This window comes from Sciurus carolinensis, chromosome 17, assembly GCF_902686445.1.
Source record: "Sciurus carolinensis chromosome 17, mSciCar1.2, whole genome shotgun sequence".
In the NCBI taxonomy this organism is placed as follows: Eukaryota; Metazoa; Chordata; class Mammalia; order Rodentia; family Sciuridae; genus Sciurus; species Sciurus carolinensis.
In genome coordinates, this window is record NC_062229.1 from 13,924,506 (window position 1) to 13,946,752 (window position 22,247).

Sequence of the window (22,247 nt, forward strand, 5' to 3'; positions counted from 1 at the left end):
AGTTCGTTGGTTGTGAGTATTTCAGGATCCATATCTGTTTGGGGTTGAGGTTAGTGGATAAGATGGACTCCTGCTGCCATCTTAGAGTCTCGTGTGTATTGATGGAAATGGAAGAGCTAGTCCCTAAAGTTGGATTCACTTGGAAGTAGAGTGTTGCGTTCCCCACTTATCCATGGAGGATATGTTCCAAGACCCCCAGGGGATGTTTGCTACCAACCAAACCCATCTTTTTATCCTTTTCTTTTTTTCTCTCCCTGCTCCCCATCTTTCTTTCTTTTGTGGCCTGGGGAACTGGGGATTCATTACCACTGACCTATCTTCCTAGCCTTTTTTATTTTCCCTTTATTTATTTATTTACTTAGCTTTTTGTGACAGGGACTTTCTAAATTGCTGAGGTTGACCTCAAACTTATAATCCTCCTGCCTCAGCCTCTCAGATAACTGAGATTACAGATGTGAAATAACACTCCTACTTACTGTTTTTCATCTGAATGTGCATACCTGTGATAAAGTTTAATTTATAAATTAGTCACAGAGATGAATGACAACTAGTAATAAAAAGGAACAGTTATAACGACCTACTGTAGTAAAAGGTGTGAATAAGGTCTCTTGTTTCTAAAATTGTCTTATTAGCTGGGTGTAGTGGTGCATGCCTGTAAACCCAGTGGTCCAGGAGGCTAAGGCAGGAATATGGCAAGTTCAGTGTCATCCTGGGCAACTTATTGAGATCCTAAAATAAAACTAAACTGGACACAGTGGCACATGCCTGTTATCCCAGTGACTTGGGAGGCTGAGGCAAGGAGGATCACGAGTTCAAAGCCAACCTCCACAACTTAGGCCCTAAACAGCTTAGCAAGACCCTGTTTCAAAATAAAACCTAAAAAGGGCTGGGAATGTGGCTCAGTGGTTAAGTGCCCTGTGTTCAATACCTGGTGCCAAAAAAAAAAAAAAACTAAAAAGGATTAAGGATGGAGCTAACTGGTAAAGCACCCTTGGGTTCAATTCCGGGTACCATAAAAAATAAAAATACCTGGGTTGGGCATATGGTTCAATGCTAGAGCACTTTACTAGCATTCAGGAGGCCTGGAGCAATCCCAACTACTGCAAAAAAAAAACCCACCCCTGATTATCTTGTACTCACTGTGATGGTGTGAGGAGACGGAGTGAGGCAAATGATGTAAGCGCTGTGAGGTAGCTACTCAGGACAGGGCAGTTTTAAATTCATTAGTTGTTTATTTCTGGAATTTTCCACATAATAGTTTCAGACTGTGGTTGACTGAGGGTGACTGAAACAGCAGAAAGAGAAGCTGCTGCAAGAGGGGTGACTGCTATAGAGGAAAGACAAGGAAATGTGGGTCCTGTGAGGACATAGGCCAGAAGGACCTAGGTGAATGAGGACTGGGGTCAGGGAGCATAGTGGAGATCATGAGAAGAGGTGAACCCCAAGGCAGGAGGGAGGCAAACCCCTGGGTGAGAAGCAGGGTGGAATTTGGTGAGAGAAGGGAGGTGGGAGAGGTTGGTCTGTCCCAGGTAGCAAGCCGCCTGTCAGGCTTTGCATTTCCACCGCAGACTTGTCCTTGGGCTCAACATGTGCCCATCCTGCTCGCCTCTCCCCAGGACCCATGGCGAATGCTGCTGCCCCCACAAGCACCCCTCAGAAACTGATCCCCCCGCAGCCGACAGGACGCCCTTCGCCTGCGCCCCCCGCTGTCCCACCCGCCGCCTCACCTGTGATGCCACCTCAGACGCAGTCCCCAGGGCAGCCAGCTCAGCCTGCACCCTTGGTGCCACTGCACCAGAAGCAGAGCCGCATCACCCCCATCCAGAAGCCCAGAGGCCTGGACCCTGTGGAGATCCTGCAGGAGCGGGAGTACAGGTGAGATGTAGCTCACTGGTTCCGCTTGGATTTGCTGAGGCGTGGCTCCCCGTGCTGAGGGTCACTGGGCTGGTGATGGCTTCACCCTCCTCCCCCAGGAGCCTCCCATTCTCCTAAGTTTGCTGCGCATCCTTCCACACAGCAGTATAACTCCTCCTTTACAACCGATTTATGTCAAATCCATTTCTCAGGTTCAAACCCATTCTTGGCTTCCCACATCTGTCCAGTAAATTCTCTGTTCAGCTCCAGCCCAGTGCTCCACACTCCCTGTTTCTCTTTCCCTTTATTTATTTGGACTTATTCCTGCCTCAAGGTCTTTGCATGGCTGTGCACAGCCTCATGTGGCCATTGAGGTCTCGATGCTGAGGTCACCTTCACATAGAAGTCCTTCCCAGTCCCCCTCACCTCTAGGCCATCCTCAAAGCACTAGCCACTCTGGACTTAGTGGCAGATTTACTCCCCCGCCCAGTGCTGAGGATCAAACCTGCAGCCTCCCAAGTTAGGAAAGCACTGAGTCACATTGGCGTCATACCCCACCCACCATTTATTGTATTATTCCCTCTGGCCTTTGTTTCCAATGAGACTGCAAGCTCCACAGAGCAACAACCTTATTGGTCCCTTTCAGTGCTGAGACTCCATACCCTAAATGATTGTTGCCACACAGTAGGTGCTCCGTAATACGTGTGAAAAGACTGAGCAGGAGATTATTTCATTTAACCTTCAGATCAAGCCTCTAGGATTACTTTCAGGGGTGTCCTTAGTTTATGGATGAGGACACTGAGGTTCGTCGGCTTAATAGATTTCTTATGTTTTTAGTCATAGACGTACACAGTACTTTATTTTATTTATTTATTTTTATGTGGTACTGAGAATTGAACCCAGTGCCTCACACTTGTGACGCAAGCACTTTACTACAACCCCAGTCCAGCTCAATAGATAGAGATTTGTGTGTTGGGGGACACACTTTTGTTTCTATTTTGATTTGTTTAGAAGCTTTGGAACCTTTTTTTTTTTTTCAACATTTTTTTAAAAATATTTTTTATTCTTTTTAGCTTTACGTGACAGTAGAATGTATTTTGGCATATATATGGAATATAACTTGCCATTTTTGTTGTACATGTGGAGTTACACTGGTCGTGTATTCTTTCTTTTAAAAATATTTATATTTTTTTTAATTTTTGGTGGACCATTTATTTATTTATTTATTTATTCATTTATTTATTGTGCTGAGAATCGAACTCCCTGTCTTACATGTACTAGGCAAGTACTCTAACACTGATCCACAACCCTAGCCCTGGTCATGTATTCATATATGAACATAGGAATGTTATCTCCTATTCATTCTACTCTTTTTCCCATTCCCATCTATCCCCGCAATCCCAGTCCGGTGAAACGCCCCCCCCCTTCCATTTTGAGTCAGTATCCACATATCAGAGAAAATATTCGGCCTTTGGGAATTGGCTTATTTCACTTAGCATGATAGTCTCCAGTTCCATCCTTCACCCGCAAATGCCATGATTTCATTCTTCTTTATGGCTGAGTAGTATTCCAGTATGTTTATGTACCACATTGTCTTTATCCATTCATCTTTTGAAGGGCATCTAGGTTGGTTCCATAGCTTAGGTATTGTGAATTGGGCTACTGTAAACATTGATGTGACTGTGTCACCATAGTATGCTGATTTTAAGTCCTTTGGTTATAAACTGAGGAGTGGGATAACTGGGTCAAATGGTTCCATTCCAAGTTTTCTGAGGAATCTCCATACTGCTTTCCATAATGGTTGTACCAATTTGCAGTCCCATCAGCAATGTTTGATTGTACCTTTCCCCCACATCTTTGCCAACATTTATTATTGCTTGTATTCTTAATAAATGCCATTCTGACTGGAGTGAGAAGAAATCTTAGTGTAGTTTTAATTTGCATTTCTCTAGTTGCTGATGATAGTGAACATTTTCTAGCTCAGTAGATTTCTATGACCCCATGTCCCATCCATGCTGGAGGGACAGAGATTCTGGTTAGCCCGATGTCAGGAACCAACTCACTGCTAACATGCCATGAACCAGCCATAGCCCAATAGGTCTCTTGATTGCTGTGGTCTCTGTGGCCTGGTCCTAAGGAACTCTCTGGCTTCTTGCTCTCTGTTTTGTGTTGTGGCTAGCATCCTTTCTGAGGCATCTCATATCTTAGGACCAGGTCATCCTGCCTTGAGGGATAGATTCTTCAGAAGCTCTAGCTCTAAAGATAGGGACCGGGTGGCTTCTTATAAATGTAGTCCCTCTTACAACTTATCCTTTTTTTCCCTTTCTTTGCACCTAGGCTGCAGGCTCGCATTGCACACCGAATTCAGGAACTTGAAAACCTCCCCGGGTCCCTGGCCGGGGATTTGCGAACCAAAGCAACCATTGAGCTCAAGGCCCTCAGGCTGCTGAACTTCCAGAGACAGGTGAGCTCCAGTGTGGTCCTGGCTGTAGGAGACAGGCCTTTTCCACCATGTGTCATGCTGAGATCCCAAGAACTTCTTGCCAGACCAACATCTAGGGTACCTTTATGGTTAAGGCAGCCATGCCAGCCCACATGTGTTAACCCACAGTCTTACCCTCTCCCTGTGTCTTGCTCCATGGTGGAGCAGGGGTGTTCACGTGATGCACAAACGTGGGCTTGCCCTAAACTGCAGTTGCTAGCAGAAGCAGGATGTGTATGGTGGGAAGATACTCCGACCAGGTGTGCAGAATGGTCACCTGCTCTTGCCTATACTACCCATGGGTGCAGTAGGCACTTAATTAGGATCCTTTGGGAGGCAGTATCAGCTGCCTGTGTGTGATCAGCGATTGTATACTTCACTGTGGGCACAGCAGAGGTGTTGCGCACAGCATCAGTGTCTCTTCTTCCTCCCTGAAGCTGCGTCAGGAGGTTGTGGTGTGCATGCGTAGGGACACGGCCTTGGAGACAGCCCTCAACGCCAAGGCCTACAAGCGCAGCAAGCGGCAGTCCCTGCGAGAGGCCCGCATCACTGAGAAGCTAGAGAAACAGCAGAAGATTGAGCAGGAGCGCAAGCGCCGCCAGAAGCACCAGGTTCGTTCCAGAACTGTGCCTGGGCTGCCTGGGTGCCTGCTCATCACAGCTTGCACCAGGATGGGGCCTTGTATGTTTTATTTCTAGGCACACTAGTCTTTTCATTTTAACAATCCCCTAGGCACTGAGAATACACTGGTGGGCAAAACCAAACCACAGGGAGAAGATGGGCAATAATGAAATCCCTGTGTCGTATTGTGAAAGTGATAGAGCATGAGGAAAGTGCAGCAGGGCAAGAGTGAGGAAGGCACATGGTCAGGGAAGTTTCTCTGGGAAGGTGAGATCTGAACAGAGACCTGAGGGAGGGAGTCGCTGGGACATGTGGGCAGAGAGCAGTCCAGATACTGGGCAGGTACAAATGCCCTGGGGCTGGAATGTGCCTCTGTTTTCTCTGAGAAGCCAGGCTCCCAGTGTAGCCAGAGTGGAGTGAATGACAGGGATAGCTGCAAGAGGTGAGGGGAAGGAGGTGACAAGGCAGATGGAACAGGGGCCTGTGATTAGGGGAACTATTTTGGCTTTTGCTTGGTGTGGGGTGAGAGCCATGGAGGGTACTGAGCAGAGCAGGGCCTGATATGACTTTATGAGGTCAGTCAAGCAGACTAAAATCTCTAATCAGATAGGATTTGGAGATGAATCTGTGTATTTTGTTGCTCATTGCTATTTCCTGAAGTTTTTAATAATGAACGTGTATTTCTAATAATTTTTAAAACAAAAAATAAGTCAGTATTCACCGTAAACTTTTATTATTTACAATTCCACCCTTTTTCTGTATACATGTATTAGTCTAAAGCTAAAAAAATTGTGTCTAAAATTTACATGCAATCTGTTTTTCTTGTTTGTTTTACAATGCTGGGGATTGAACCTAGGGCTTCATAGGTGCCTGGCAAGTGCTCTACAACTGAGCTATATCCCAGACCCCCCAACACTTTTATTTTTTTCAACGTATTTTTTTCAGATGTTAATGGACCTTTATTTTACTTATTTATATCTCTGTGGTGCTGAGGCTTGAAGCCAGGGCATCTGTACATGCTAGGCAAGCACTCTACCAGTGAGCTACCACCTCAGCTCCCTATCCCTTTTTATTTAATTAATTATTATTTTTTAAAAAATATTTTTAGTTATAGATGGACACAATACCTTTATTTTATTTATTTTTAAGTGGTACTGAGGATCGAACCCAGTACCCATGTGTGTGAGGAAAGCCCTCCACCACTGAGCCCCAGCCCTTATTTAATTAATGATATAATTAAAATTTTTATTATCTTTTTCAGTACTGGTATTGAAATAAACAACATTTCATCACTGAGCTATATCCCTAGCCCTTTCTGTTTTTTATTTTGAGACACGGTCTCACTAAGTTGCCTAGCCTGGCCTTTAACTTGAAATACTCGTGCCTCAGTCACCCAAATAGTGTTATAGGTGTGCGGCACCATGCCCAGCTTTTGTAAACAAGCTGCCTATCAAGTCATGTCTCACTCAGGATGACATCATGATGACTCCTGTTGAGTGTTCAGTCTTCTCTTTTGCCCATGTCTCTACAGGAATACCTCAATAGCATTCTTCAGCATGCCAAGGATTTTAAAGAATATCACAGATCAGTCACAGGCAAAATTCAGAAACTCACCAAGGCAGTAGCCACGTACCATGCCAACACAGAGCGAGAACAGAAGAAAGAAAATGAACGAATCGAGAAGGAAAGAATGCGGAGGCTCATGGTAGAGTTCTGTTTTCTTGCTTTTGATTCCTTGTGTGCTTTGAGGGTTGCAGGTGCCAGTGGCCTTATTACCAGGATTATGCTGAGCATTCTGATTCTTGGGTTAGAGTTGGGGCTGAAGGGTAGGATAGGCTTGGGTTTGGGGGGGGGGGGGATCCTTGTCTCAGATCTTCTGGTCCCTCTGGCCATCAGAGTGGCTACATGGTCTCAGGGCTTGTTCACTGGCTGTCCTGTGTTTCCTGAGGGATGAAGCTGATGCTCTCTACCCTGGGTCGAGTGAGAACCACAGAAGTAGTGGTCCACACTCTTTACCCTCTGAACAAATGTGCCTTACTGCTCATGAAAGAGTCACAAGTTTGGCAGATATTGATGACTCACTCTGCCAGGCACTGCATGCAGAGGACACAGTCTCTGCCCTCATGGGGTGGTACTTGCACTTGAGAGAGACATTTTTTGAATGAAATGAATGTGCTAGTTTAGGATAGTGAAAGAACAATGCACAGAACAGCAGGGAAGTGAGAAGGCCTCAGAACAGACATCCAAAGGGCAAGCATGACCCATAAGTGCAGAGATCTGCTGAAGAACCCCCAGGAAGATAGGGCAGAGGTTGCAGACAACCAAGTGCAAGACAGAAGAAGTGGCCCTGGGTCCATGGAATGTTGTTGTGTTGGGGCAGGAAATGAGGTCAAAGAGCTTGCAAAGGCAGGCCATTGCAAGGACTGTGGATTTAATTCTGAACATAAGGGAATGTTCCAGGAGCATTTCAACTCCAGGCTGAAGTGATCTGATTTATTTTCAGAAAGGGGAGGGGATTTCTGTGGGGTTTGTGGCAATGATGCAGCTTGGCCAAGTGTAGAGAGTGTTAGGATTTGGGGTGTGTTTTCTGGACCAAGAGGCCAGGACTTGGTTGTGGTCTTTCTGAGTGACTTGTGGCAGGTACATGTCTGCTTTGGGGTCTAGCACTGCATATGTGTTGAGGAAATACTGAACGGGGAGCTGATGCCTGTGAAACAGGGTGGGATGAGAGCCAACTGCTCTAAAATGCTCTGCTGGTTGCTGGTTAATGAAACTCCAGTGGGGCTCTTGCCATTGGGTTTGCTGGAGGCCAACAGATGCGCAGGTCTTGCAAACCAGTGAGTGTCACAACCCCACACTTTAGGCTGAAGACGAGGAGGGCTACCGCAAACTCATCGACCAGAAGAAGGACAAGCGCTTGGCCTACCTCTTGCAACAGACAGATGAGTATGTGGCCAATCTCACTGAGCTGGTGCGGCAGCATAAGGCTGCCCAGGTCGCCAAGGAGAAAAAGAAGAAAAAGAAAAAGAAGGTGCGCTGGGCCCTGTCTGAAAGAGTCTGTCTGTATGGGTGGCCTTAGCCTGTGGGGTCACTTAATGTCTCTGTTTACTTACAGAAGGCAGAAAATGCTGAAGGGCAGACACCTGCAATTGGACCAGATGGCGAGGTGAGGAAGCAGGGATTTCTTATGGAAATGCTACCAGCCCTGCGGTGTGGGTCTGAATCATTTTTTAGGAATTTTTTTTTTTTTTTTTAATGGTGCTGGTTATGGAATCCAGGGTTCAAGCATGCTAGTCTCCACATGCTGTACCACTAAGCTCCATCCCTAGCCCAGAAGTCTTTTATTTTTTAAAAATATTATTGATTTTCTAAATTTATTTTTTCCTTATACCAGGGCTTTATGCTAGGCAAGTGCTCTGTCACTGAAATGCATCCTGTCCCCAAAATCTTTTCTTTATAAACCACAAAAGCCATATATAAAGAGGATTTATAAGAATCCAATGTTGCCATCCCTTTCATCTTTCATCCCACTCTTTGGATATGTTTGTTTCTAGACCATTTTTTGTTTTTCCTCTTTTTTTGGTACTGGGAGTTGAACCCAGGGACACTTTACCATTGAGCCACATCCCCAGCCCTTTTTATTTTTTATTTTGAGACAGGGTCTCGCTAAGTTGCTTAGAGCCTTGCTGAGTTGCCAAGGCTGGCTTTGAACTTGAAATTCTCCTGCCTCAGTCTCCTGAGTTGCAGATTATAGGTGTGCACCACTGTGCCCAGCTAAACCTATTTTTTTCTTCCCTTCTTTCTTCTTCCCCTGCCCCATTTTTTCTGTGCATATCCGTCCTGCCTCATTTGTATGTAGATTTTTTTACTATTACTCACTCTATTTGACTTGAGCCAGTATGAGCCCCTTCATATTGGCTCCACGTTCTGTTGATGCATCCCCCTCATTTTTTGAGTGCTTCCTCCTTACCAGATTCAGTTGCTTCCATAACCATGCCCTGAGTGAGTCTCTTCTCCATGGAGTCCTGGTTCCTTTTATTAGAGAAGAATAGAATTCCAATCTCACTTTGAGTATGCTTATTGCTAGTGGCTGACATGGCTTTTAAGTTCTCTGAGCAGCTAAATTTAGGGAATAGATGTATGTGCATGTGTACACTGCATTGCCACATGTATATTAAACATGTTGGCATCACCCTGATACCTACAATCCTAATCCCACATCTCAGGGTTATTTCTTTTCTTCACCCTTTCCTTATTTCTAAAGTCAGTAACCTGGCTACCATCAGCCATGATACACTTATTTGCTAAGTTCTAGGATACACACAAAACACATTAACCCATAGCCCTATGAAGAAGTCTCCCAGCTAGGAGGCAAGAGAACAAGGTAAATCTCCTGAGTAGTTGGGACTTCAGGTGTGCACCACCACACTTGGCTTGTCCATTATATTGTCATGCTGTCATGGTTAGCTCGTTCTGCCATAGTAAAGTGGGATAGACTGGGAGCTTGCACAACAGGCATCTATTTTCCTCTCGGTTCTTGAGGCTAGGTATAAAGATCAAGGTGTCCGCATTGTTGATTCTTGTTGAAGGTCCTTTCCTGGGTTATAGGTGGCCATTTCTATGCTCACTTGGGGGATGGTGGTGTGGGATGAGGGGAGTGGGAGAAATCTTTGGTGGGGTTTTTGTTTTCTTTTTTTGGTGAGGCCCAGTCTTTTTATGTTGCCCAAGCTGGTCTTGAACTTGTGTGTTTAAATGATCCCATGCCTCAGTCTCCCAAGTAACTCAACATCATACCCAGTTGTATCTTCTCATTTTTTCTTTTTCCTTCCTTGGTGTTGGGAATGAATCTGAGGTCCTGGTGTATGCTAGCATGTCTATCATGGAATTACAGCCCCTACTCCTTGGTGTCACTTGTAAGAATACTAATCGCATCATTAGGACACTGCATTCGTGATTTCATCTAACTTGATTATGGCCAACAGCCTCCATCTCCTAGTATTGTTGCCTTGGGTATAGGGATTTGGGGGAGACAAAATTGAGTCTTTAGCAGATGCGTGTTTTTTCTACAGGCCAGGCTCGTAGAAGTGAATGACTTGTGAGTTACCAAAGAAAATTCTCTGAAGTGATTTCACCTGAATTGTTATATTGACTTGTTTTAGACAAATGTGAGCTGGCATGTTCCTGTAACACAAAGCCTTATCCTAAGGATGTCTGGGGGAATTTAAGGGAAGAGTCATACAAGGGGAAAGAATTCTGTTGAGTTTTTGCTGTGGCACTCACCTGTTCCTGTCTTTCACAGGATTTGGCATGGGGACTTCCCTTGTTCTCATCTTTCTAGTCATCTAGATGGCTTTAAAAAACTGACATGGCCACACCTCTCCCCAGGGCACATAGGTCAGAATTCTGACATATTCAATATTTCAGAGTTACTGGTTGAATCAATCTGCAGAGCCCATTGACTTGGGCAGAGCATTGCTGTCCAGGGTGGGTTGCTCCAGGTGTTTTTCATGTGCATGGAGATTAATATTCCTCCAGAGTACAGATGGTGTTGACAGAAAGTACAGCATTTTAAAAAATAGGTGTACCAAGAATTTCATCCTTATCCTGGAGGTTTTCTTCGGGAAATAAGGAGGAACTCAAAAGGAAGAAAGCATTCATGTAAACTTATTATCTTAAAATGAGGAATTCTTTCTTTGTTGCCATGGGGAAATTTGTTTATTGGTACTGGGGGTTGAACTCAGGGGCGCTCTATCACTGAGCTACATCTCCAGCCCTTTTTATTTTTTTGAGTCAGTGTCTCATTAAGTTGCTTAAGCTGGCCTCACAAGTTGCTGAAGCTGGCCTCAAACTTAATGTTTAACTTGCCTTGGCCTCCCAAGTTCTTGGGATTCTAGGCATGTATAGAAATACAATTTTTATTTATTTATTTATTTTTGTTTTTTATTTTTTGGTACTGGGAATTGAACCCAGGGGTGCTTAACCCCAAAACCACATCTGTAGCCCTTTTGATTTTTTGTTTTGAGACAGAGTCTTGTTGTTTAGGGCCTCACTAAATTGCTGAGACTGGCTTCAGTCTTGCCTCAGCCTCCCAAGTCACTGGGATTACAGGTGTGCCACCATGCCTGGCTTAGAAACAAAAACTTTTAAAAATATTTAAAATATTTTCCATCCAAATATGGGTTGGTTGAATGCAGAACTTGTGGATACAGAGGGCTGACTATATAATTAGGCCATTTTCTCTACCAGTGGCCGTGTTTCTCCAACCTTTTCTGGGCATGAAGTTGGGAGATTCTTTTCTCAGTTGGGCACAATTAGTCCTGTTCCCTCTTGGTGCCTGAGGGATGGAGCCCAGGGAAGCTTAGTTCATGTGGGCAATTTTCTTTCAGCCTCTGGACGAGACCAGCCAGATGAGTGATCTCCCTGTGAAAGTCATCCATGTGGAGAGTGGGAAGATCCTCACGGGCACAGATGCCCCAAAAGCTGGTCAGCTGGAGGCCTGGCTTGAGATGAACCCAGGGTGAGTTGGACCTCGAATTCCAGATTCAGCCAGGTTACTAAGACAACAGATTTCCCTTCTAGGTATTGGTAGCTAGGGTGATTTTGCTTGCATTTGGGTACCATCGTCGGGGGGGAAAGTGAATCCTGCGAGTTCTGAGGGGGTTTTATATTAAATCACTATTTTTTCTAGGTATGAGGTAGCTCCAAGATCCGATAGTGAGGAAAGTGGCTCAGAAGAAGAGGAGGAGGTAAGAGTTTATTTCCTGGCTTTCAAGATCCTCAACTCTTGGTAGTGGGACCTTCCATCCTGTGTGTGTCTGTCACCCTATGCGCCGTGACCTTCCCCTGGTTGGGCACCTTATGGGGCAGGGGCAGCTGAGGCCCCAGTTCAGCTGAAAGTTGGTACTTTAGATTTGTGCTGACCCATGTGGTACCTTCACACCACATTGACTATTTCCTTTTGAAATTAAATTAATCATATAAAATTTAAATTCATTTCCTTTATTGTACTAGCCACAGTTCAAGTGCTTATTCAACATCCCTGCTCTGTGAATGGTCTGATTTGTTTGTTCATTTCTAATCAGTTGTGTGTTTTAACTATGAATTTTGTGTATTCTTTATATATATATTTAGTCCTGATCTGAAGCCAGCTTCATGTTCATCACATGTTTCTTTTGGCTGGTCCTACTTTCACCCTTCCTTATTTAGTTTTTGTTTGCCTCCTGAGGTTAACTGGAGTTTACCAGCTATAGGGCATGTGGTGGAACTCTAATTTCTTCCGCCATTCCAAGTATTAAGTCAGTTACTGTGCCATTTATTATATCCCTTTCCCATTGACTTGTGCTACTTAAAAATTGATATATTCCATTTTTATATCCACTGCAGTCTCTTGAAAGCCTCTTGTCACATGTTTAGATTTTTTAAAAATATTCTAATGAGTCTTAGGTCAATAACATTTTGTTATGAATTTTTTAATATTATTGATATATGACTTATATACTACATTATGTACCCATTAAAAGTGTTTCTTCACAAATTTGTAGTTGTGCAGTCATCACTACGCACCAGTGTTAATACATGGCTGTCACCCCCCAAATTCTAGCCTTTTGGCATTTAACTCCTGTTCCCTCCTCCAGGCTCAGGACACTTCTGATCTGCTTTCTCTCTCTGTAGATTTTCTTTTGTAGACATTTTCTATAAATAGAGTCATAAGAACATGTAGTCCTTAGCATTGGGCTTTTTCTTACATAGCATAATTCGAGGTTATCAATGTCATTGTGAGTGTCAAGAACTTGTTTTCCTTTATATTGCTGCATCATATGTTCCATCAAATGGATATCAAAATTTGTCTATTCATACACCCATTGATGGACAGTTGTGTTTTCATTGTTTTTGCTATTATGAATAATGTTGCTGTGAACGTTTGCAAACATGTCTCTGTGTGGACATATGTTTTCATTTCTCTTGGGTAGATACCTGGGAGTGGAATTGCTGGGTCATATGGTAAGTTTATGTTTACCTTTTTAAGAAACTGCCAAACTGTTTTCCAAAGTGGCTATACCATTTCACAGGTTCCTGTCCTCACCAACACTTGGTATTGTGTGTCTTTTTGGTTATAGCCATTCTAGTGAGTTTGTGGTGGTTTTTCATTGTGATTTTAATTTGCATTTTCCTAGTAACTAATGGTGTTCAGTATTTTTTCATATGCACACATGTACCATTCATATATCTCCTTTGATAGAATCTGTTCAGATTGTTTGCCCATTTTTAATTGGGTTGTCATCTTATTGAGTTGTAAGTCCTTTACATACTGTAGATCTTCATCTTTGATTCTATATGTAACTTGCAAATATTTCTTTAGTGTGCTTGGTTTCTAATTTTTTTTTTTTTTTTTTAATTTTTATTTTTTCATGATACACAGGATTGAACCCAGGGCCATTATACCACTGAGCTACATCTCAACCCTAATATTTTGAGACAGGGTCTCACTAAGTTACCCAGGCTGTCAGCATTCCCACCTCAGCCTCCCTGTTCACTGGGATTACAGATTTGTACCACTGTCTGAGTTTTAACAAATTACTACAACCACCCCACCACCCCACCCTGGTGCTAGGAATGGAAACCAGGGCCTCACGCATGCTGGGCAAGCAAGCGCGCTACCACTGAGCTGCACTCTCAGCCCTACTTAACAATGTTCTTGGTGGTGTTGAGTCTTCCAGTATGTGAACATTGAATGGCTTTCCTTCTGTTTAGATCATCTGTTTTTTGGGGTTCCAAGAATTGAACCCAGGGGCACTTAACCACTGAGCAACATCCCCAGCTCCTTTTTGTATTTTATTTAGTGACAGGACCTCCCTAAGTTGCTGAGGTGGCTGTGAACTCCCGATCCTTCTGCCTTAGCCTCCTGAGCTGCTGGGATTGCAGGCATGCACCACTGTGCTTGGATGTTTAAATCATCTTTAATTTTTGTATGCAAAGTATAATATTTTGCCACTTTTTTAAACTGTATTTTTACATATTTTATTCTTTTTGATGCTATTGTGAATAGAACTGTTTTCTTAATTTCATTTTTGAATTAAGTGTTTAGGCTGGGGATATAGCTCAGTTGATAGAGTCCTTGCCTTAGCAAACACAAGACCCTGGGTTCAATCCTCAGCACAGTAAAAATTTAAAAAAAGAATTAAGTTTTAAACTTCTAATTTTTTTCTGATGCGGGTATGGGTTCTTTAGTGTTTTCACATACAGGGCTATGTAATCGGTGAATAAAGTTTTCCTTCTTTCTTTTATCTTACTGCTTTTGGTACATCCTCCAGTACAGCATAGAATAAAAACCGGGAGAGCAGAAATATTTTTTGCTTTTTCCATTTTAGGGATAATGTGTTCAGTCTACCACTACTGATGTTAGTGGTAAGTTTTTCATAGATGTTCTTTATTAGGCAAGTTCTATTCTGTTTGTAGTTTATTGAGAATCTTTATCTATGAATGGGTGCCAGATTTTGTCTTCCACCCCACCCCCACCCCGCTTTTTTTTTTTTTTTTTTTTTTTTTTTTTTTTTTGCAGTGCTAGGGATCGAATCCAGGGCCTCACAGAAGTCAGGCAAATGCTCTACCAGTAAGACATCCCCAGTTTCTTTGTTTTAAAATATTTATTTATATCATAGATTTTTAGTTTTTTTTTTTTTTTTTTGGTCTTTTATCTGTTAGAATGCTTTATTGGTCTGATTAATTTTGGGGCATTCAACCAACCTTGCATTGCAGTTTGTCATAGTATGTAATCATACATATTGTAATTATGTATGTTGCTGTGCTGTGTTGACCATATTTTGTTGAGGTCTTTGGGTATATATGTAAGAACGTTTTTGTTTGCTTTTGCCTTATTGGAGGTTGAGCGCAGGGCCTTGCACATGCTAGAGGCAAGTGTTTTACCACTGAGTGATACATGTTCCCGGCCCTGTATTGCTGTTGTTTTCTTGTTTAATTTTCTTCTCTCATCATTGTCTTTGTCTGTCTTTGGTATTAGGTTAATATTGTCTCCAAAATGGTTTGGGAAATATTCCCTCTTGCTCTGTTTTCTGCAAGAATTTTTTTGTGAGAACAGGTGGTGTCCTTATAATTGATTGGTTTTACTTGTGAATTTCCTTAGACTTGATCTTTTCATTACAATTGTTTTTTTCTTTTTCTTTTTCTTTTTTTTGGAACCAGGGATTGAACCCATGGGTGTTTAACCATTGAGTCACATCCTAGCCCTTTTGATATTTTATTTTGAGATAGGGTCTTGCTAAATTGCCGAGGCTGCCCTCAAACTTGATATATTGTCTTTCCTTAGCCTTCTGAGTTGCTGGGACTATAGGTGTGCGCCGCCATGCCCGGCTGTTGTAAGATTCTTAATCATTCTTTCAGTTATTTGTTAGATTCTTTTCAGATTTTCTGTTTCTTGAGTCCATTGTAAACCATTATAAATTTTGTCTTCCTAGGAATTGTCCTTTTTTTTTTTGGGGGGGGTGCTGGGGATTGAACCCAGGGCCTTGTGCTTACAAGGCAAGCACTCTACCGACTGAGCTATCGCCCCAGCGGAATTGTCCATTTTTAGTTACATAATTTGATTGATTGTTTAGTTGGTTGCGCTGGGCATTGGGAATGGAGCATCACACATGCTAGACTAGCACTCTACCACTGGTGCACATCCCCAGCTCTTTAAAACTTTTTTTTTAACTTGAAACAGGTTCTTGCTGAGTTGCTAAGGCTGACCATGAACTTGTGATCCTCCTGCCTCAGCCTTCTAAGTATCTGGGGTTATGGGCATAAGCCACAGTGCCTGACTCCAAGAATATTTGTTTAAAATCTATTTATTTAATTATGTCACTTTTGTTCTTTTTCTTTTTGGGGGGCATGCTACCAGAGGTTAAACTCAGGGGCACTTAACCATTGAACCACATGCCCAGCCTATTTTGTGTATTTTTTAAAGACAGGGTCTCACTGAGTTGCTTAGTGCCTTGCCTATGCTGAGACTGGCTTTGAACTCATGATCATCCTGCCTCAGCCTCCTGAGCTGCTGGATTACAGGCGTGGGCCACCACACCCGGGTGTTCTTTGTCTTTGTCACCCATAGTGACCTTAAACTTGGAATCCTCATGGCTTAACTTCCTAAGTAGCTGAATTACAGATGTGTTCCACTATGCTCAGCTTTTTTTTTTTAATTGTTTCTTCTATATACATGACAGCACAATGTGTTTTGATTCACTGTACATAAATGGAGTACAACTTTTCATTTTTTTATTGTACACGAGTCACCCATTCATGTAATCATATATATACATAGGATAATGATGTCTGTCTCATTCCACCATCTTTTTTACTGCCCTCTCTCCTACTATGCCCAGATTTTGTTCCATATATTTTGATGCTGTGTTGATAGGTGTGTATATATTTAGCGATTGTTTTATATTCCTGATATAGTTAACCTTTAATCATTATTATGTCCCTAATGATATTTCTTATTTTAAAGTCTATTCTGTGTTATATTAGTGTAGTCACTCTGTTTTTGTATGGTTTTTGTTTGTATGGCATATTTTTTCCATTTTTTAAATTTTTTGTTTTCTTTAAATTTAAAAGAACTTACAACTGGTTGTTGATTTTATACTCATGTGACAGTAATTGCCTTTTTATTTATTTTATTTTTTATTTTTTTTGGTCTGGTACCAGGGATTGATTCAAGGGGTACTTAACCACTGAGCAACATTCTCAGCCCTTTTTATTTTTATTTTGAGATTGGGTCTTGCTTGGTTGCTGAGACTGACTTTGAACTTGCAATCTTCCTGCCTTAGCCACCTGAGCTGCTGGGATTACAAGCATGTACCACCATACCAGGCTCCAGTAATTGCCCTTTGTGTGTGTGTGTGTGTGTGCGTGTGTGTGTGTGTGTGTGTGTACTTGTAGGTGGACTTTGTGCCTTTATTTTATTTTTTAAATCTAGGCTTTATTTTTTAATTTTTTTATTGTTGTTGTAGACGGACACAATACCTTCATTTTATTTATTTATTTAATTTATTTTATTTTTAGAAATCGATTCTTTTTTGTTGTAGATGGACACGATACCTTTATGTTATTTATTTTTATGTGGTGTTGAGGATCAAATCCAGTGCCTCATGTGTGCTAGGCAAGTGCTCTGCCTCGAAGCTACAGCCCCAGCCCTAGTAATTGCCTTTCAATTGAGTTAATTTTAGACCGTTAACATGTGATACAACTATTTATATGATGAAGTTTACATTTGTCATTTTATTCTGTCTTCTGTTTTGTTTCTCTATTTATCTTTAACTGCTTTTTATGTATGTTATGTAAATTTGTAGTGTAATGACTTCTGTAAATTTTAAATTTTAGTGTTTTTAAGAATTTGTAGTCACTGCAATTATAATATGCACCTTAATATATCACATTTTTCATGAAATTAATTCTCAGTTCTGATAAAATATAGAAATTTTGCTCTAAGGTAGCTGAACTTTCTTTCCTTTGCTGTTTTTGTCTTATTGATTACTTCTATGTTGTACAGTCTTTTTTTTTTTTTTTTTTTTTTTTTTTTTTTGGGTGCTGGGAATCAAACCCAGGGCCTTGTGCTTGCAAGGCAAGCACTCTACCGACTGAGCTATCTCCCCAGCCCCTGTTGTACAGTCTTAATGCTGATGCAGTCTTGGGATTTTTAAAGATGTTAATTGAGAAGAAATAATGGAAAACATTATTACTATTTCTGGTACTATTTCTTTCAGTGAATTTCAGCCACACTGTACTCTCATGTCCTTTCTGCTTGAAAGACTAATTGTAGTTGTTTTTTTTTTTTGTTTCCATAAAGCTATTTGCTAGCAACACATTCTTCATTCTGTTGATCCGGGATATATTTCTGTGGTCTGCATTGTGGAAGCATGTTTAGCTGGACATAGAATTCTTTGTGTCAGCTTTTTTTCTTTTAGCACTTAGAACATGTTATTCCAGTACTTGCCACCCTTTTGTTTCAGATAAAAATTTAGCCACTAAGTAATTGTATTGCTGCTTCTCTTTATTATGGAGTAATTTGGTTTTCTTCTCTTTCTAGATTTTCTGTTTGTCTTTGGCTTTTAGCAGTTTGACTACAGAACTATCTCTTTGCGTTTATTCTTTTTAATGTTCTATTAAATTATTTTATGGGTAGTTTTGTTTTTCATCCTATTTGGGAAGTTTATAATTTGTTTTCTATTGACTTTCTGTGTTTGTCGATTCATTGTGCTTAAATTAAACATCATTTCCTTTAGCTCCTTGAACATATGTATAATAGCTTTCGACATTTATAATAGCTGCTTTGAAGACTCTTATGCTAATTTCAACATCTGTGAACAAAAATTCAACTGTTTTTTTCCCTCCTATCTTTTTAATGTTTATTTTAGCCACAGTGGATTCTGACTTCCAACCCTTGAGGGGGCTGTGGTAACAGTTTAGTTAACTGAACTAATTCTGGGAAATGTTTCCTTCAGGATGTGTGCTGCATCCAGTGTCTGTGCTTAGTTTGTTTTCTGTTTTCTCCTTTTTAAAAGTCCTGTCTTTCTAGGAGCAGGTTTCGTTTCTTTGTGACTTAGTGATCATGAAGTGAATGGGTGGAAATTGTGCTCAAATGCTTTGAACCAGAAAGCCTGTGTCCTTCCAAAGGATTCCCATGTGGGAGAACATGCACCCAAATTGGGCCATTTTCACATCCTCGTTGGCTAGTACTTGTTCTCCTCTGCATGTGTGTACAGTTTTGCCAGTAACGTGCTTTTGCTAAATTGAGAGGCTTAACTTACTTCACGTGGGCAGTGCCATTGCTGCTACCATATGACTGAACCCTCTCTGCTGCTGCTGCCAGACTTTGTGTCCTGCCCTCGCCAGCAGAATGTTCATGTTGAAGGCGTTGGGAAAGATAGAAGTGGTCCCAAGTAATAGTGCTATAAAATTCCACTCTCCTTTTCCCAATTCACCAGTTTTTCAAAGATTAATGCTTTTGTGACTGTCATACTTTTAGTTGACTCCCAGAGCTCTCAAATAGTCACTTTTACCAGTTTTGTCAAACTTTAATGTTGCTCTTTGGGGAAAAAATTTGCTCACCCCTCTAGGATTTAACCAGAATTCCCTTCCCTATTTTAGTTCCAGTCATTGTGTTGTTAGTTTGGATAAATTGGTCCAAGGTACAGTTCCTTGCCCCACATGTTAGCATTGTCCACCATTTATTTTTAATGATTTTGATATCCACAGGATATCTTGCTGTTCTTTGATTGGAATTATTTAATGGATTAATTATAGATAATTTTTTAAAACTCCATAACAGTTCCATTACAGATAAGGAAAATAATCCATTGTATTAATGATTTATACAGGAATATGAGAATGGTTCAATGCTGGGAAATGCGTTTGTGTGTCTTATTAATCTGTCACACAAAGTCCCAGTATCATCTCTTCAGTAAATGCAGAAAAACCTTTTGAGGAAACCTAAAACCTTTTAAGGAAATAATTTAAATCCTAGGGAATCCAAGAGAATTAACTGAAAAACTGCTCCAGTAGGTCAGGCAACAAAGTTGAAATGTCCATTACCTATGGGGGTGGGAGGGACATGGTATCTTATATTTAATAGCAACAAGAGTACAGAATACCCTTAAGTACCCTTTTTAAAAAGTGTGTGGAATGAGTTAGGAAAACTAAAATAATTTACTGAATAATTAATTAAGAGGCATGATTAATTAAGAGGCATGACCTTTCCGGGACAGGAAGAGGGAGTAATGGTTGTGAAAAATATCATTTGTTTCCAAAATCTCTTCCTCTTGGGAGCCCTACACCCCGCCTCTGGAATGAACTGGGATAACAATGAGCTTGTCTCTTGGTAGGAGGAGGAGGAAGAGCAGCCGCAGCCAGCGCAACCTCCCACCCTGCCTGTGGAGGAAAAGAAGAAGATTCCAGACCCAGATAGCGATGACGTCTCTGAAGTGGATGCCCGGCACATCATTGAGTAAGGAGTCCTGTCATACTCTCCCTGCTGTTTTCCTGTAAGGTGGTACTGGCAGAAGCGAATGGAATCCCCAACTTTTCCTGGATGGAATCCCCCCCAGCAGCCACAAGGGACCACAAACAGACAAAATTTGTTTACTGCAGATTTTATTTATTTTTATAAGATTTGATATAGGATTTGAAATGCATTTTTATAGGATTTGAAATGATTCCTATGGTTCATCATAGGCTATAAAGTACAGTAGGTTGGACAACAGAAAACTCTCTTCTCACCGTTTTCTCAGCCCCTCCCCACCATTTCCTCCCTGGAGGAAGCTTGTTTCCAGCATTGTGTGTCATCTTCCAGAGAGATCCATTAGTAAGCAGAAGGTGTTTTCTTTTCATTTTACACGTGTATCCAGGTCATACTGGGGCAAGCCTTGTTTTTCTCACAAAGTCATCTCTCCTGTGTATAGTCGTGCATCCTTACACAGGGAGTGTCCTCACTGTCTTCCTTAGCTAAACGTAACAAATAGCTGTACTCTAGTCTTTCCTCTGTTGGTGGTCACTTAGGTTACTTCTTAACTTTTGCTCTTGCAAGTGCAATTATAATTAATGTGCTAATTTCATCATCGATTATGATAAGGAGGTTATGGGGACCATTACAGAGAAATAGCAGACCGAGAGTCTTATGTGCATGGTAATTACGTAGGTTGCTGCTGGAATAGAAGAAGATTGCAGTTTGAACATCCCTAAATTGAAAATTCAAAATATTCCAAGTTCAGAAAGTTTAAGGTTTTAAGACATGTTGGATTTCAGATTTTCAAATTGGGGATGCTCAAATAGTAACTCTATGCAAATATTTCAAAATTCGAAAAATCCCAAACTCTCTTGTACTTTTGTTCTCGAGCATTTGCATAAGGAATTCTCACCATGTACATGAACATCAACAGGAAGTATATCGGGGAAGAAACTCCCACTAAGTAAGAAAACACAGTTCACTATGAATGATTCCTAAGAATATAAAATCAGAAAGCAAGCATAAAGGGAAGTGACAGAAGATAGATCACACATACTTAATGTAAATACATGTAGTTGATTTTAGATCACTTTTTAAAATGGAAAGAATTCAGATTGGATCCTCAAACTGCCAAACCGTAAGTGGTTCTGTTTTGTATGGAGCTGTTCAGTGTGTTTTTTTCCCTGGTGGCTCCAGGAGCTTTCAGTGTAATAGATGGACCACATGATCAGCTTCTCACTAGCAGCAGTGTTCCTTTTCCTAGTGTGACAAGTGATAGCATTCCTGGACTGCAGAGGTGGGATAGGGTCCCACAGCACCCAGTGTCTGGTCCTCCTGGGAGTGTGTTGGCTGGCCTTCCTGTCCTCAGGCTGTTGGTTGCCCTTCTTCATATCTTCTAGTTTAGGCCACAGGTCATTGGACAGAAAGGGCCACCCAATACAGATCACTTCAACAGCACATTGCCACAAATACGAACATGTGTCCTCATGGAGCTTCCATCTTGCTCCCAGGAATGCCAAACAAGATGTTGATGATGAATATGGTGTGTCCCAGGCCTTGGCTCGTGGCCTGCAATCCTACTATGCAGTGGCTCACGCTGTCACTGAGAGAGTGGACAAACAGTCGGCGCTTATGGTCAATGGTGTCCTCAAACAGTACCAGGTAAGACGGAGGAGGCAGGGAGGCCCCACCAGCATAGCTGCCTTGATAGAGTTTTGTGGGTATCCGTTGTACTCAGACCTGAGTTCACATTCCACTTTTGTTGTTGGGTAACTCCCACCTTTTTTTTTTTTTTTTTTTTTTTTTTTTTTTTTTTTTCGTTTTTTTGGTACTGAGGATTGAACCTTGAACCCAGGGATGCTTTACCACTGAGCTACATCCCTCGCTCTTTTATTTTTTTATCTTGAGATAGCATGTTGCTAAGTTGCTGAGACTGGTCTTAAACTTGCAATCCTCCTGCGTCAGCCTCCTAAGTCTCTGGGATTACAGGCGCCCACCACTGCACCTGGCCCCCACTTCCCTTCTGAGGTGCAGTTTCCCCTGATCTGTAAAGCAGGCATGACCTGTTAGATTAGCTGCCAGGAGGAAATGAAGCTATAGTAAATAGTTTGTTGGGTGCCTGATCCATATAGGTAAAATAAGAAGACTTGATCACCCTGGGTTTCTAAATCCCTTGAAAGGTCTGCAATGTGGGTCCCATTTTCTCCTCAACATGTATTATGGTAGTGAGGAGAGTACAGAGGTATAGTAATAGCTCAACATCACACAGCTTAGGAGTGGCCACATCTGAACCGG

General features: G+C 41.7%; 1 protein-coding gene across 1 annotated transcript in view; it reads left to right on the forward strand.

The window, feature by feature from the left end:
• Smarca4 (SWI/SNF related, matrix associated, actin dependent regulator of chromatin, subfamily a, member 4) overlaps nt 1-22,247 on the forward strand; it is an 85,931-nt gene that overhangs the window by 18,883 nt on the left and 44,801 nt on the right. Inside the window, 10 exon segments of the mRNA XM_047530230.1 lie at nt 1,617-1,875; nt 4,192-4,318; nt 4,774-4,947; nt 6,489-6,662; nt 7,821-7,988; nt 8,073-8,123; nt 11,344-11,474; nt 11,646-11,703; nt 19,834-19,955; nt 21,464-21,614. Coding sequence (XP_047386186.1) covers nt 1,617-1,875; nt 4,192-4,318; nt 4,774-4,947; nt 6,489-6,662; nt 7,821-7,988; nt 8,073-8,123; nt 11,344-11,474; nt 11,646-11,703; nt 19,834-19,955; nt 21,464-21,614 — 1,415 coding nt within the window.